Below are 13,988 nucleotides of genomic sequence, written 5' to 3'. Positions count from 1 at the left end.
TTTTACTTTGAAATGTAGGACTTTTACTTGTAATTTTAGATTGCTGTATTGGTTCCCTTTTTATTAAGTAAAGAACCTGTGTACTTCACCTATGAGAGCATTGTCATGTTGAAGTTGGAATTACCATTGTCTAAATATCGCTGGATTCTGTACATTTAAGATTTCTCTTCATTGGGGCCTAGACCATGAAAACAGTCCCAGACTAGAGCTACATGTTCTAGTATGTAGACACCCCTGTTCATAGTGGATCCTCGCATGCATTCTAGAAAAGACAGGATGCAGTGTTTTGAACAACGTTGTGGACTAGGTTTTATTTCTCAAGTGGTCCAATCAGTTTCTTCACAGATACAGAATACTTTAGTTGTAATAATATCCCCCCCCCCCGCCACACTGTACAAGGCTAGAAAAAGTTCACAGCAACAGCACACAAACATACAAAATAGTTTTACCAAATTGAGTTGCGTTTTACTTCCCGTTTTCAGCTTTTCTTTGTTAAATATTTCTGATCTTTAACCCTGGTACGATGCCCAACCATAGCAAAAATGTATTTCAAGTCAAATGTATACAATCTTATTTACACGAAGAACATTTGATCAAAGTGCATTGAAGAGAGTCCTGATTGACGGTCATGTCTGAGGGCTGATGGGTAAATATATACACAATGTTTACAAATGCTGTCACCATAACTATCCTTACACAGCAATATAATAATAATAATAATAATAATAATAATAATAATAATAATAATGCACTGGCTGAAAAAAAAAAAAAAAAACGCTGCAGAAGGTACCATTGCAAAGACAACAAAATAAGCAAATAAAAGAAATTTCATCTTAGATATTGCTGCCCAAAACATGATCGTACATAAATATTAACACATCTGAGCCCGTTGGATCAGAGGAGGCAAGACAAAGTTTGGTTTATATTTTGCCGATGAAGGCCTCACTTCCTGATGACCCTTGACCCCTCTGTACTCTGAATAATAATCTACAAAGTAGTCTCACGCTGTCTTTAGCACGTCACTCAGATCCAGTTTTAAATCCTGTCCAGCAGAGTCGATCTGTTTGGCGAGAAACGTACGCCGTTCTCTTGTCAGTTTGAACACAGAAAGCCCAGTAACAGGTGATGAAATTGAGGAAATTGGCTGCGTTTCTTTCCTCTCGTGAAAAGATGGCGGACTCCTTTAGAGGGGCGGGGCAAAAAAGACAAAAGCTGTGGTCCGAAAATAATGAGGACCAAAAGGAAAAGAAATCCTCAACACGTTGGACGTACCAAGTGAAAACTGTTATGGACACATAATTCATCGTAGTATTCACATAATAACATTTCCTCAAGTCATCCTCTCTAAAAAGTTAATGACATAATGCACTTCAGAAGGCATGTGGTCGTACTGTAAGGGCTGCTGCGGACAACCGTCGGCATGGGAACAACGTGGCGCCAAGCAACGCTCCGGCAATCATGATAAATCGTCATCTGTGCTCACTATTGAAATCTGGAGACAGAGAGAGGGAGGGGGAGGAGAGAAAGAGGTTTTATTTTGAGTTGAGTGAAGACTGGAGGCAGGGAGAAACTGCTAGCCTGGCTCCGTCCAACGGGAAAACAGCTACCAACACCGCCATCGTTAATTTATCAACACGTTGCATCTCCTTTGTTACACATGCAAACAAAAAAGGGAAATGTAAAAAAGTTTCTTTGCGTTCTTTTTGCTGCAGCTGGGAGTTTAATGGCAGAGGTGGGTGTCCTCTGGCTGGGTTTAGGTTAATCTCTTTAATCTGTGTACTGAGAGATGGGATCTGGGGACGGCCTGCAATGCACCAAGGATTACCCAAGGCCACAAGGTCAGGGTGAGAGGAGAGCTCATTGACATTCAGTCTCCATCCTGTGTCAGGATGAAATTAATTTAAGCTGCGTCGCTGCTCAAACTCTACAGCACCAGATTTTTTTTTATTATCCTTTTATCATTTAAGAGGGCTCTAAAGGTGCCGTGTGTAGCACTTTGTGCATTCCAGTTCACATGTTCTCTACTGAGAATTATTAATGGGAGACGAGTGTGTTTTGGAATGAGTACATCCAGCCTCTGAGGTCGTTCGCCGACCATTCTTACCCATGATGCTCCATGCTCAGAGGCGGTTTGGTTGTTTACTCACCGCAGGGTAGGTGTGACCCACGTTGGCACCGTGCCGGGTGATGTCGATGTTGAGGTCTTCTTCTGTGGTCTTCAGGTAGACGGGGTTGTCAAAGTTCATGCTCTTCTGGTTCCTCAGCTGCCAGTTTCTCCACATCAGGTAGCCGCCAGCCGCCGCCATCGCCAGCAGCACTGAGTGGGGGGGGGGCAAAGGGACACAAATAGTTCGATCATCCAGTATCAGGGCAGATAGGCTGTAGTTCCCACATGTGTATTAAGGTGTACTATCTTGGGGGTAACCTTTAATAAATAAAAAAAACCTTGCCTAGAATTCATAGTGTTTGCCCTCAAATTACAAATCATTTCCTCAAATGAATTCATTCCAAGTTTAGTGACCCTGTTTTTTGTTTTACATTCTTGCTTCATTCATACTTGCTCAAAAAATATTGTCACAGCTTAACTGCCATTTTAGCATTACAAATAACTCAAGGAAACAGTGGATCCAGTTATATTGTATTATTTCAAGCTTGGACATTAGTACAACAACATTTGCTGTATGTGATAGTGGTGTTCAGAATATATGATGGGCACACACAGATCCTCTTAAAACCCTGGGTTCCTAAAGAGATTTTTCCAGTGAAAGGAAGATTTTAGCGAGAATTCCCACTCAACCCTATTTTCAAGGACACAAATTACTGTTTAAAGCAACCTTAACTCTATTGAATGCACATATAGTATGATGAACTTTAGACATATTACTTATTTGAGGTAACCAAGCCATGGCCGATGGATCTGTGTGTGTGTGTGTGTGTGTGTGTGTGTGTGTGTGTGTGTGTTACGTACAGACAGGAAGTATGGCCCAGGCAGCAGCAGACCCTCTGGCTGTGGAGTTCACCTGGATGGATGTGCTCACGGCTTCTGAAAAACAAACCAAACCACAGGTCAACGCTTTAAACCCAACACACATCTACTTGTTTAGTTTGAGAATGCACACGCATTTCAACATGTTAAAAAAGGGAAGACGGTTTAGTCACAAGATTGACTGGCATATTGTCCTGACACGGGCCTGAGAGGCATGCAGGCCAGGGAGCAGAGTTGGGTTGGGCGGGTCAAGAAGATGGCTGGTTTGGGTGCTGGAGCGTCACTATGAAGTGCTGATCTAAAATGCCTCAAGGCAAGGGACAGACGTCTCTATTGACGAATACTGGGTCATTGACATTGGCTCCAAAACTTTAACTTTGGTACAGCACTGCGTAAAGAACAGTTTTTTTTCCCCCCCTGCATCATCATCAAGTCTCGGTGTTCATGCAGCAGGCTGCAGGGTTTTGGTGTCAGCGACGAGTGAGTGACATGACTGGCAAACAGCTTGGCTGAAATCAGCGGCAGAGACTTCAGGACAAAAAAACGGTTTGTTAAGTTGTGTTCTTGCTGCCAGTCAGTCTGCTCTGCTGCCAAAAGGCTTGGCGATGTAATCAACATGCCTCTCGGCCAAGAAAAGGATCGAAACGCAGAGGAGCTGGCCAAACGATGTCAACAATTAACTGTACAAATACACCATACATTCTACTTCCACAATAATTTAGGCATCCACCTGCTTACACAAAAAAGGGGGTCTCTTCTCTAACCTTTAATTGTAGTATCAGGACTTGATTGGACACCGAGACCCCTGGTGTTCTTTGCCGAGTTCACAGACTTGGCATCACCAAGTCTCACAGTAATACAACTATCACACTTTCATTTTGGTGATTTGGGACACTTTCTTGTTGCTACCACTAGGTGCTGCTCCTGGGCTGTGCTTGCAGACAAACATCTGCCAGCACAGAGTTGGACGCTAAACTGTGATTTGATATGCAGAAAACCTTCCCTCGCCAGCTCATCCTAAAGTAACTAAAGATCAAAACATGAAATGGTCAACACCCTGTGGAGATGCATCCTCTACAGCGTTCCATGTGTGGGGAGAAGTGAGCAGACCGCTTTTACCAACATTCTGGCATCAACACAAAACTGAGGGTCATGAGAACAAGTGCTATAATCAGACACAAACAAGATCCCATCAGCAAACTGTCTGTGCTCCTTGTGTTGCTGATTAGAGTCCCTGTTTCTATGTGGAACTCCTTCTCCAACTGCATTTTTCAGAGGATTAGGACAAAGTGAGTGAGCAAACACTCATTTTAGCATACGTGTACTAATCACATTTAGAGAGAATCAACATGCAGCTGAAGTCGAGCCAGAAATATGGCCTAAGACGGACACAAAGCACATACACGGTTAGGCCCAACTAAACTAAATACCATGCACAAAATCGATCATTAATGAAAATGTGGTGTCAGCCTCCATGTTTAGATTCTGGTCTCACCTCAGTGGCTCAACAGGTGCAATAAAAAACATAGAACTATACGGCAATCACAGCACACAGCCTGTGTTCATTTAATCTATGGAAACCTTAACATGAATTGTGATTAAATCCAATGAGAAACATGTAGAAAGTACGTACGTTTCGTGTGCAGTGAGAAAGAAATTAAATCTCAAAACCCCACCACAAAAAAAAAAAAAAAAGAGAGAAACTGTAGCCTCAGCAAACAATCCGGCTACTACAGTTCCCATCGTTCTTTGGGCGATGAAATCAGGAAGTATAACGTTTAGTGGCGCCATTTGTTGCCCAAATAACAGACCAGAGGCCTGTACTACGAAGCGAGATCAACATGTCCTGGATTTCTTTCAGTTAACCGGCTTCACCTAACCTAACACCCGCGGTCCCGCATAAGCTGCATCACGACGCTGGTTATCAACTAGTTCAGTCAACCCAGGGTTTCCCAATCCAGCGGCGTGCGCGTTCACATAAGAGGCGGCGTTTGCACAGCACGACCAATCGCAAACCTCTACCAGAGCCGCATATTTTACATAAGAGGAAATTATAATTCTACATAAATATGAAAAACACAGACGCGACTGTAGATGCGTAAATCACAACGCTTATTAATATCACTTCCCCATCAGTCAGGACCAAGATCTGACCATAATTACACTTGTGCACTTTCCATAAACTGTCGTTGCTTTAGCCTAGTATTTCAGTTGCAACCCTGGCAGTGGGAAGCCATCGTGAGAGCAAATAAAATATATAAAAACAAAATTCAAAACTGATGTGCGCATTGGCAACACACGGCTCAAGAAGCCGAGCCGATATGTAATTCCCTCCCATTACAATCTATACATTTCATAAATACACATCAGGGAATGCTAACGGGGTTGTCGGTCTCTAAATGTTTTAACTTTTATGTGCGCACCCCTTTCTCTCTCTCTCCCTCCCTCTCTCTGCGCATCGAGCTCCGCCTGATCTAAGAACGGTGACGCCGTTATCATTCGAGTATTGATTGGTCAGTAGGCGGTGCTTTTACACCGGTTGATCTCTGATCTCCAACTTAACCTGCTCCCGACCAGGTTAGGCGTTCAGCGTAAGTTACCACGGCGATTGAACCCGATCACAAGTGATCCACCTTCGTAGTACAGAAAACCCTGGGTTGAACCTGAAGTTAGCTCATTAACGCCAAATCTCGCTTCGTAGTACAGGCCTCTGAGGACAGCTGGAATAGAATTACCGATGGAAAACCTCAGGCTACTTATCAGAAGTGCACCAAGGCCTATAACACATCTGAATGTAACCATCAACTAACACCAGAGCACAGCCACAAGCCATCATTAAAGATACGTTGGACAGGAAATAGACATTCAACCCAGAATGTTAAAAATCTCGATACCGTGGACACAAGTGATTTTACAGTTTAATTTAGGCAGTAGATTTAAAAAAAAAAAAAAGCGGAATGATTAAAGAGCACGTTGCAAAGAAAAAGCCAAATAAACTGCAACTAAGGATGCAGCCAAAAATAATTAAAAGCCAGATGTCCAGTTTAACAATTAAAATGGAAAAGCACCTCTTGAATCCACAGTAAGGGAGGAAAACAGTAAATGTTATTTCATTTTTGAACAAAGCCCAACATGCTTTAGAGTCAGAGACGGCAGTGGCGCAGGCAACAGCTGATGGTTTTACCTGGGGGTGGCTGTATCAAGGCTTTTCCATCATCCTTTGAGGGACCTTTGGTAGAATGTTCTGTCACAGAGAGGACCAAGAGTCATCCTTATGAAAAGGAAACAGGCTACAGAAGTTGTCCCATTTTTAAAACTGCACACACACAAAAGTAGGCCTTCTTTGAAAATAGACCACATCTCAGGAGACTAAACTAGTAAATAAACGCTTGATGAAAGCAGGATCCATTTTGTATAGTTGGAAAGAAGCAATAAATAAGCCAAGAGACAAGACAAACAAACAAAGTCATTGACATCATTGGCAACATACACAAACAGCAGCAGCGTTACAGATTGACATAGACAATCCTTACGGTTCCTCACAGTTAACAATCAAGCCAGATGTACACAAAAGCTGGAAAAGATAGCGACATTCCGAAACAACTCAAAACGTTTAAAGCCACATCGCACAGTAAACCGTATTGATCACATCGCCTCTATCAGTTTCTGTACAACCAGGACAGACGGCCGCAGCAACAATAAAATCCTTTCAGGCGAATCAATGCAGCGTTGATTAGCAGAGGCAGCAGAGTGAGGCTGCGTTTACTGTAAAATCCTAGGGCCGTTAGGTCTCCTGTGTAGGAGTTGAAAATGCTTACTGCTACAGGTAAATACCTCCTGCCAAACAATACAACAGTAAGCACAGTCCAACTCGGACTAAAACAGTTTCCAAATCCTTCACCTACAGGACACTATTGTGCGTCGTTGCACTCCTATAACATTGTCGGAGGCACACTGGACTGTTTTAAGAGAAAAAAAAAAGATCAAAATTGATGCAGCAGAAGCAATAATTTAACTCATAACTTAACTGTTAACAGTTCAGGGACATCACTTGAGGCAATTTATCAGACTTCACCAGATCCTCTGGAGCCACAAACTGCTTTAAATTGTTTTTTTTGTTTTTTTTTACATACACAGTAGTGCTCCCCTTAACTTCAATTTGAAGTTATTTTTTATACCAACACTGAGAATCTGACACCTTACAGTTTGTATGTTTTTCTTGTGCCTGCGTGTTTCCTTCCGGGTGCTCTGGATCGCTCACAGTCCAAACACGTGCAGGTTTGGTGCGAATGTGTCCTTCTCTATGGGTCAGCCCTGTGATTGACTGGTGACGGAGGGCGTACCACCCGATGTCAGCAGGGGATCAGCTCCACCCCCCTCCCCCAAACTCAGGTTGTCAGAAACAATCTGACAATGAGAGTGTGAGACAATGGCCAAGGTTTGAAGCCCTCTTTTCTCATTCTTCTCATAATCTATTTGTCATTTTTCATCCGTATAGCCTTGGAGAACAGACAGTCCAAAAGCGTGTGCTTTTGGAAATTTGATTAGCATTTTTGATTCAGAATTGAGCTTTGATACAACATGGACAAACCCTCACTGTAAAACCCTTAATCTAAAACTATGACAGGTCAGACTAATGATGAATAATAAAACAAACTGGAGTCCCAACAGCATCTTGTATTTCAGCCTGAGATTGTTTAGTCTGAAGTAAAACACTCTCCAGTTGCCTCTAAAGGCTGTTATATAAATCCCTCACTGGTAGTTTCAGGTTCAACCCTGAAGTGAAAGCATTGCTCATTACTTTCTTTTACTAACAAGATTAGAGCCGGTCAAAGCTGCAACTGCACAATGCTCTACAGTTCTATTTGTTTCAGCTGCAATGGCTGTAAAATGGGATAAATATGTTAGCTCAAGGTTCAGTAAAGAGCTGCGAGTCTTTTGGCTGCAGCCCAACTCGGAGGAAGGTGGAGGAGCATTCAGCGAGTGACAGGCATCCCTCTTTAACCCCTCCCACACCATTCTCACATTTAAACACTACCAGACACAGACAGGCGTAGAAACACAGTTGTATCGACACACACACAAAGACACTCCACACACACGACAACCCGAGCACTCCCAGATACACACAAGACACTCAAGCTTGATAGAAACGAGTTTGCATTAATCCACATGCTCAGAAACACACCCTGGAACTGCACACACACACACACACACACAGAAGACACACAAGCTGCATGAAATTGTGCAGAGAAAAAAATAAAACCGTCTGGGTGGTACATTCAGTCATCCCAGCGGCTGGAAAGAGCCTGGAGGCAGCTCCAGATTCCTAAACAGGCCGTAAGGAGGCTGCAGGGACGTTCACGATATAAAGGCCATTACATTTCTGTAGACGAGGCAGGCTGTAAAACCGGATACAGAGCTGGCAGACTTTTACTGGAGCACAGAGCTCATCCTACCATATCTACTGGTTCCACACCTCTACCGCCACCCATACTGTATCTGGGAATCTTTCAATGATTCAAATAGAACTGGTGTGGTAAAATAAAAATGGAGATTTGAGAAATTAGAGGCCAGGGGCAAACGGCAGAACCCTCTTAAAGCTTTCCAAATACACTTCAATTTTACATTAAACCACTGGTCACAGAGACTAAACAAAAGCAAACAAATGTTAGCATCCTGGATTAGCCACTGCAGCAAACTGCATAGGGATCTACTCTCCGGTAACCTTCACCATTTGTTTCTACTTTTGAGCCATGTAAAATACAAACTTGGATCCATTTGTAAAGGACAAGAGTAGGTCACCTCCTGAGTGAGAATTTGATTCGTATAAACAAGGTCAAACTAAAGCATCAGCTAACTGTACAGCTCTACTTTATAATTAAGGACAAAGAGGTGGGCGGTTTGTTTTTTTCTCAGTAAAACCTTGGCTACTGGACAATAAGCCCCAGGTTATAAGTAATTGTAATGATACATACAAATTAATTTACAAAAGAAAAACACTCGGAAATTACTTATTCCACCAATATACAACCTGAGTCAGACAACCACATTTGAGGCAGTTATAAATGGAGCAGGAAAAACAAGAAAAGACAGGCTGCACAAACAGTCAAGAAACTCTGGAAACAGACCCAGAAGTTCTCACTTGGAAATCGAGGAAAGTAAAGAACAGAAGTCTTAAAGAAAACTGAACAGGCTAACCAGGCAGACTTTCATTCAGGAGGGCAGGAGGACGACGCAGAGAGTTGCTTGGGAGATGTTGCAGTACTTTGTGTATACCAGTGTCTCGGTCTAAAGTTTGAGTCCAATTAGGAGAGTATGTGCACAGAATTCAGCTGTCAGGTTCCTGGCCGCTGCTGCTTGAGTATGAAAAGGCTAATCTGTGGGAGCGCAGAAAGGAGCTGGGCTGCAGAGTAGATCGGGGGGGGGGGGGGGAGAGACTGATGGAGGGCAGAGTTGCAGTTTGGTGCAAAAATAATGGCAAAGACATAGCCGCAAATATTGAAAATGTTTAAACTTAAGAAATTATTTGCACTTCTCCTCAAGTTGAAACGAAAGAGTCAAACAGCTTGAGGATAAGTGCAAATAATTTCTTCAGTTTAAACATTTTCAATATTGGCGGACATGTCTTCGCCATAATTTTGCAGCACCTCGAGCTGATTTTGACGAGAGGGAAAAAAAAGACAAACTGGAAGAATATACCAGAACGTGAATTTCTGGTAGGTTAGAGAACTAATTTGACATGTGGAGTTCCCCCAAGGGTTCATTCTTGGCGACAAAGATTTACATGACATCCCCTATGGACTATGATCCCATACAATCACTAAACAAGTGGATTAAATGCATTGACTGGATGGGCCAACATTTTATCCAGTTAATCAGGATAACATTGAAATAGTTTGTTTTGCTGCCAAAGAGGACACCTCCGTCGTCACACTCTGTACTTTTGGTCTGGGGCCGTTTTCCCTGGTTTGGGCTCAGCCACTTAGAGTGGAAGAAGGATCAACCTCAGGAACCCACAGAACTCAGCTGTCAGGATGAGACCACAAAGACACTTTCAAACAAAGAGGGAGGAGACAGAGCTGCAGCTGAGATGTGCAGCAGCACGGTGTTGAGGCTTGCCAAAGAGACGGGGGGGGGGGGAGAAACTGGATCAAAACACTAACGACTCAGCTACTGTTCAGCTGTCAGACTACTAACACAAACCGACAGCTGGGTTTGTGGCTGGCATGGATACAGATAGTCAAGACTCGCAGAGGGAACACTAACACCAAGTAAACATGCTTGAGCGGCTGAGAAGCAGAGGAAAAAGGGAGGGAGTGACAAAACTCTTTAAAAGCCAGTTCCACCCAAAGAATTAAAATGAATTAATTTGGTTTCTTAGAATTGATTCCGTTTTGGGGGATCCCCTGTGAAAGCCCAGCTCTCTTTAGCCTTTGCTTTGTAATCAATTCTTTAAGAAGAGGCCCATTTGAGGCAGGCAGCACAGTAAAGGGAAGATGAAGTAGGGAGGAATGCACAGGATGGCCTTGCAGTATGTGTCCAGCAGTTGAAATGCACATTAACACGATTGACAGCTACATGTTTACCATTCGTTTGGTGGTTTAACCTGACCCATTTGTGTAAAAATGTCTCCAGATTTGCCCATATATATACGGTCATAATTCTCTATGGATTATTAATGTTTCAGCTAAAAACAGCCAAACAAGCAAGATGACACAGGATCCACAGAAGAACATGGAGTAGTGTATACTGAACAATTCCAATATCGATTTGAGCTGGCTCCATTTTAAAGCTAGAGGAAAGATAACACTATCATGTGGAGAGAAAAAAAAAAAGACTACCTAATGCAAACATTGGTACCAACCATGTCATCGTTTTCTGGTCAACCGATACTGACGGTGAAGTCTGCAGAGTTGCGTTTCATTTTGTTGACTGCAGAAGTGCGTGTGTGTTTATGTTAATTAAAAAGTACATTTAATTGTTTGGGGTCAATTCTTAGTGTAAACATTTTTGGTAACACTTTACTTGAAGGTATCGACAATCATATCATGACACTGTCATAACTACGACATGACACTGTCTTGAACGTGTCAAACAAGTCCTAAACGTTTAGGACTTCTGTCATTAAGTGTCATTCGGTTTTTGTCATGATGAGTTGACATTGTTTGGGTTGTCTTGATTATGACAACTTGACATTAAATCAAAGTGACATTACCAGAAGTTGTCTTGGTCATGACAAGTTGACATTAAACAGGAAGACATGTCAAGTTGTCATGACAAATACATCTTCTGGTAAGGTCATCCTGGTTGTAAGTTGTCATTACAAAGACATCCCAAACAAATTGAATGTCAACTTGTCATGACCAAGACAACTTCTGGTAATGTCACTTTGATTAATGTCAAGTTGCCATAATCAAGACAACCCAAACAATGCCAACTTGTCATGACAAAAACCGAATTACACTTAATAACAGAAGTCATAAAACGTTTAGGACTTGTTTATAACGTTTATGACACGTTCAAGACAGTGTCATGTCAGTTATGACAGTGTCATGTCACGATTATGTCGATACCTTCAAGTGTTAAATAGTAATGTTTACATTAAGAATTGACCCCAGAAAACGAAATGTACTTTTTTTAATGTCGATACCTTCAAGTAAAGCGTTACCCATTTTTAATAACGTTAAAAGGACTCTTTGTAAAAAATTGCAACATTAGTTCTCTGGGAATCTTATTCATAGCCAAGAAAAAGATAATTGTAAATAAAACATACCCAACTAAATCGATTCGGGAAATCAGTGCTGATAACCAAAATTAAATGGGATGAGAAATGATGTCGTGTTGAAAATTGAAGCTTGCATGTTGCAAATGTGTGCTCCTGGTTCAGGTGTAAACATGACAAATACATGCAAGTAAATAAAGCGGTTTCACCACTGTGGTGCTGTGACTCACCAGGTCTGCAGCGTAAGCTGTCAGCAGCCAGCTCCTGTCCCTCTGGACACACACAGGTGTATTTGGGGGAGTGTTTGTTGAATTGCGGCGCAGGCAGACACATGTAGCTACAGCCTCCGTTTGCACCTTTCTCTGCACACCAGTTAGGACCTGCACACAAGAGTCAGTAGCTCTGAGTACTTTGACAAACGCGTCTAGAAAATGTGCAATCAAGTTGTAGCACAGAAATCATCCATCACATCCAACTATAAATCAAGGAGTGTGTGTGTGTGTGTGTGTGTGTGTGTGTGTGTGTGTGTGTGTGTGTGTGTGTGTGTGTCGCATGCACAGTATAGCAGTGGGGGCAGGGCGCCACATCCCTAGAAGGCTTATAGATTGCGGTTCATTGGCTCTGCTATGAACCCCAGTCTCCTGGGTGAAAGTCCTGAGTTGTTTGATCCCATCCACCACCCCAACCTGCCTCCTTACGCCACTTTCACACTGGCACTTGAAATCAGCTCCGTAATACGCAATGCGCCCCCCAGTGGACATTGTACTACACCGTTGAAAGCGTCAGAAGAGAGTAGAAAAAAAAAAATGGCGGAGAGACTAGAACAACTCATTCGGTCAGTGTCCAAATGCCCAATTCTCTATGACCTCTCATCTGAGGGTTGCGTGGAGAAAAGTTGCCCAGGATGTTGATATGTCAGGTCGGTTAAATGTGATATAGCGGTATAATGTCAATACAGTAGTTTGATGTCTGTTGCTAACCAACTTAGCCATAGCAGGTATCCTATGCATCGTTTCTGCACGGAATAACTTTTCTCATACTCCAAAATGAATCGATTACATGACAACATATCGTTATGAAATCATTATTTTATTAAAATGAAGAATTCAAACTTGTTTATCTGTACCATAGCAACACTAACTTCCGCTCGGATAGGAACCGTCTGTCGTACGAATTCAAGTTTTAACGGACACGATTTTTTTTCACACCGCACTCGTTCGCATCAGTTCGGACCCATTCGCATGCAGCCTGCAAATCTCCATAGGAAATGAATGACTTCTGGTCGTTTCGCAGGTGTATCTACTATGCCAATGTGAAGGCGGTGTCACATGTAGATTTCGGTCATCCCTTTGAGGGTTAGCAACTGCACAGTGACAGGATGTCATCACTGGCGAAGTCATGGCAACCAAATAAACCGCGCGAGTAGAGTAGCAGTTTCTCCTCAGGCAGCGTGGCATACAGCTACGGAAGCCTCAGCAGCCGATTTACCATGAAAACCCTGTGAAATATGACAGCTACAGTAGTTTGGAAAATAGCATAATGGGCAGTGACTTTAATGGATTTACTGTTGATCAGACCCCAGCTGAGACACAAAGCTAACGTCAGAGAACGCTGCGGTCCCTCTGCCTTGGACTCCCTGCTGAAGGAGACGTATTCCCGACACGCTGCAATAACAATACGGTTTAAAACGTTTGAGGTTAGTGCGGATGCATACCACTCAAAACCAAAATGAAAAACGTTCAATGAGTATTTTGTTTTGTGGTTTAACTATGTAACATGAGCGTTGCCATTAAATCACCCGTTTCACGTAACGTTGTTCTAAGGTACTGTCTATGTACTGGAGCAGTGGTTAGCTAGCAAATAAGCCCACTGACGTTATTGTTCATATTTTGGCACAATGTTTAGTAATGACAAAGTAGTGGTCATAGTCAGTGAAAAAGTGATCCAAGATGCACATTGCAAAATGCGTTCTGCATCTGTGTATGCATTGGTTTCGTTTATTTCACACGTCATCATTGCGTCAAACACAATTTCAGAAGGTACAATGACCATACGTAGGTCGCGTGAAATGAGGAACCCCAAATAAGCTACTAAAAGCTTTACGGAGGGGGCACGATAATGTTTAACTGTTCATTAGCTCCAAATGCTCTATAAATCCTAGTGGAAACACTAGGTGTGTGCATGAGAGAGAAAGAGAATGTTAAGATTTTCCTTAAGTCCTTAGGAAATAAACATGCACGTGTATTGTAGATCTGGTTGTATTATTTTTCACATGAA

The 13,988-nt window shown here is 42.5% G+C and overlaps 1 protein-coding gene across 1 annotated transcript in view; it reads right to left on the bottom strand.

Moving 5' to 3' along the window:
* Positions 1 to 284: 284 nt before the first annotated feature.
* The window catches only part of vldlr (very low density lipoprotein receptor), a 56,052-nt gene continuing 42,348 nt past the window's right edge, over positions 285 to 13,988 (bottom strand). The window contains 5 exon segments of the mRNA XM_078271215.1: positions 285 to 1,492; positions 2,148 to 2,317; positions 2,969 to 3,043; positions 6,171 to 6,230; positions 11,942 to 12,091. Coding sequence (XP_078127341.1) covers positions 1,457 to 1,492; positions 2,148 to 2,317; positions 2,969 to 3,043; positions 6,171 to 6,230; positions 11,942 to 12,091 — 491 coding nt within the window. The 3' untranslated portion in view covers positions 285 to 1,456.

This window comes from Sander vitreus, chromosome 16 (genome assembly GCF_031162955.1).
Source record: "Sander vitreus isolate 19-12246 chromosome 16, sanVit1, whole genome shotgun sequence".
Classification (NCBI taxonomy): Eukaryota; Metazoa; Chordata; class Actinopteri; order Perciformes; family Percidae; genus Sander; species Sander vitreus.
The sequence above is the reverse complement of the archived record's forward strand: the minus strand, read 5'-3'. Positions and strand labels throughout refer to the sequence as shown.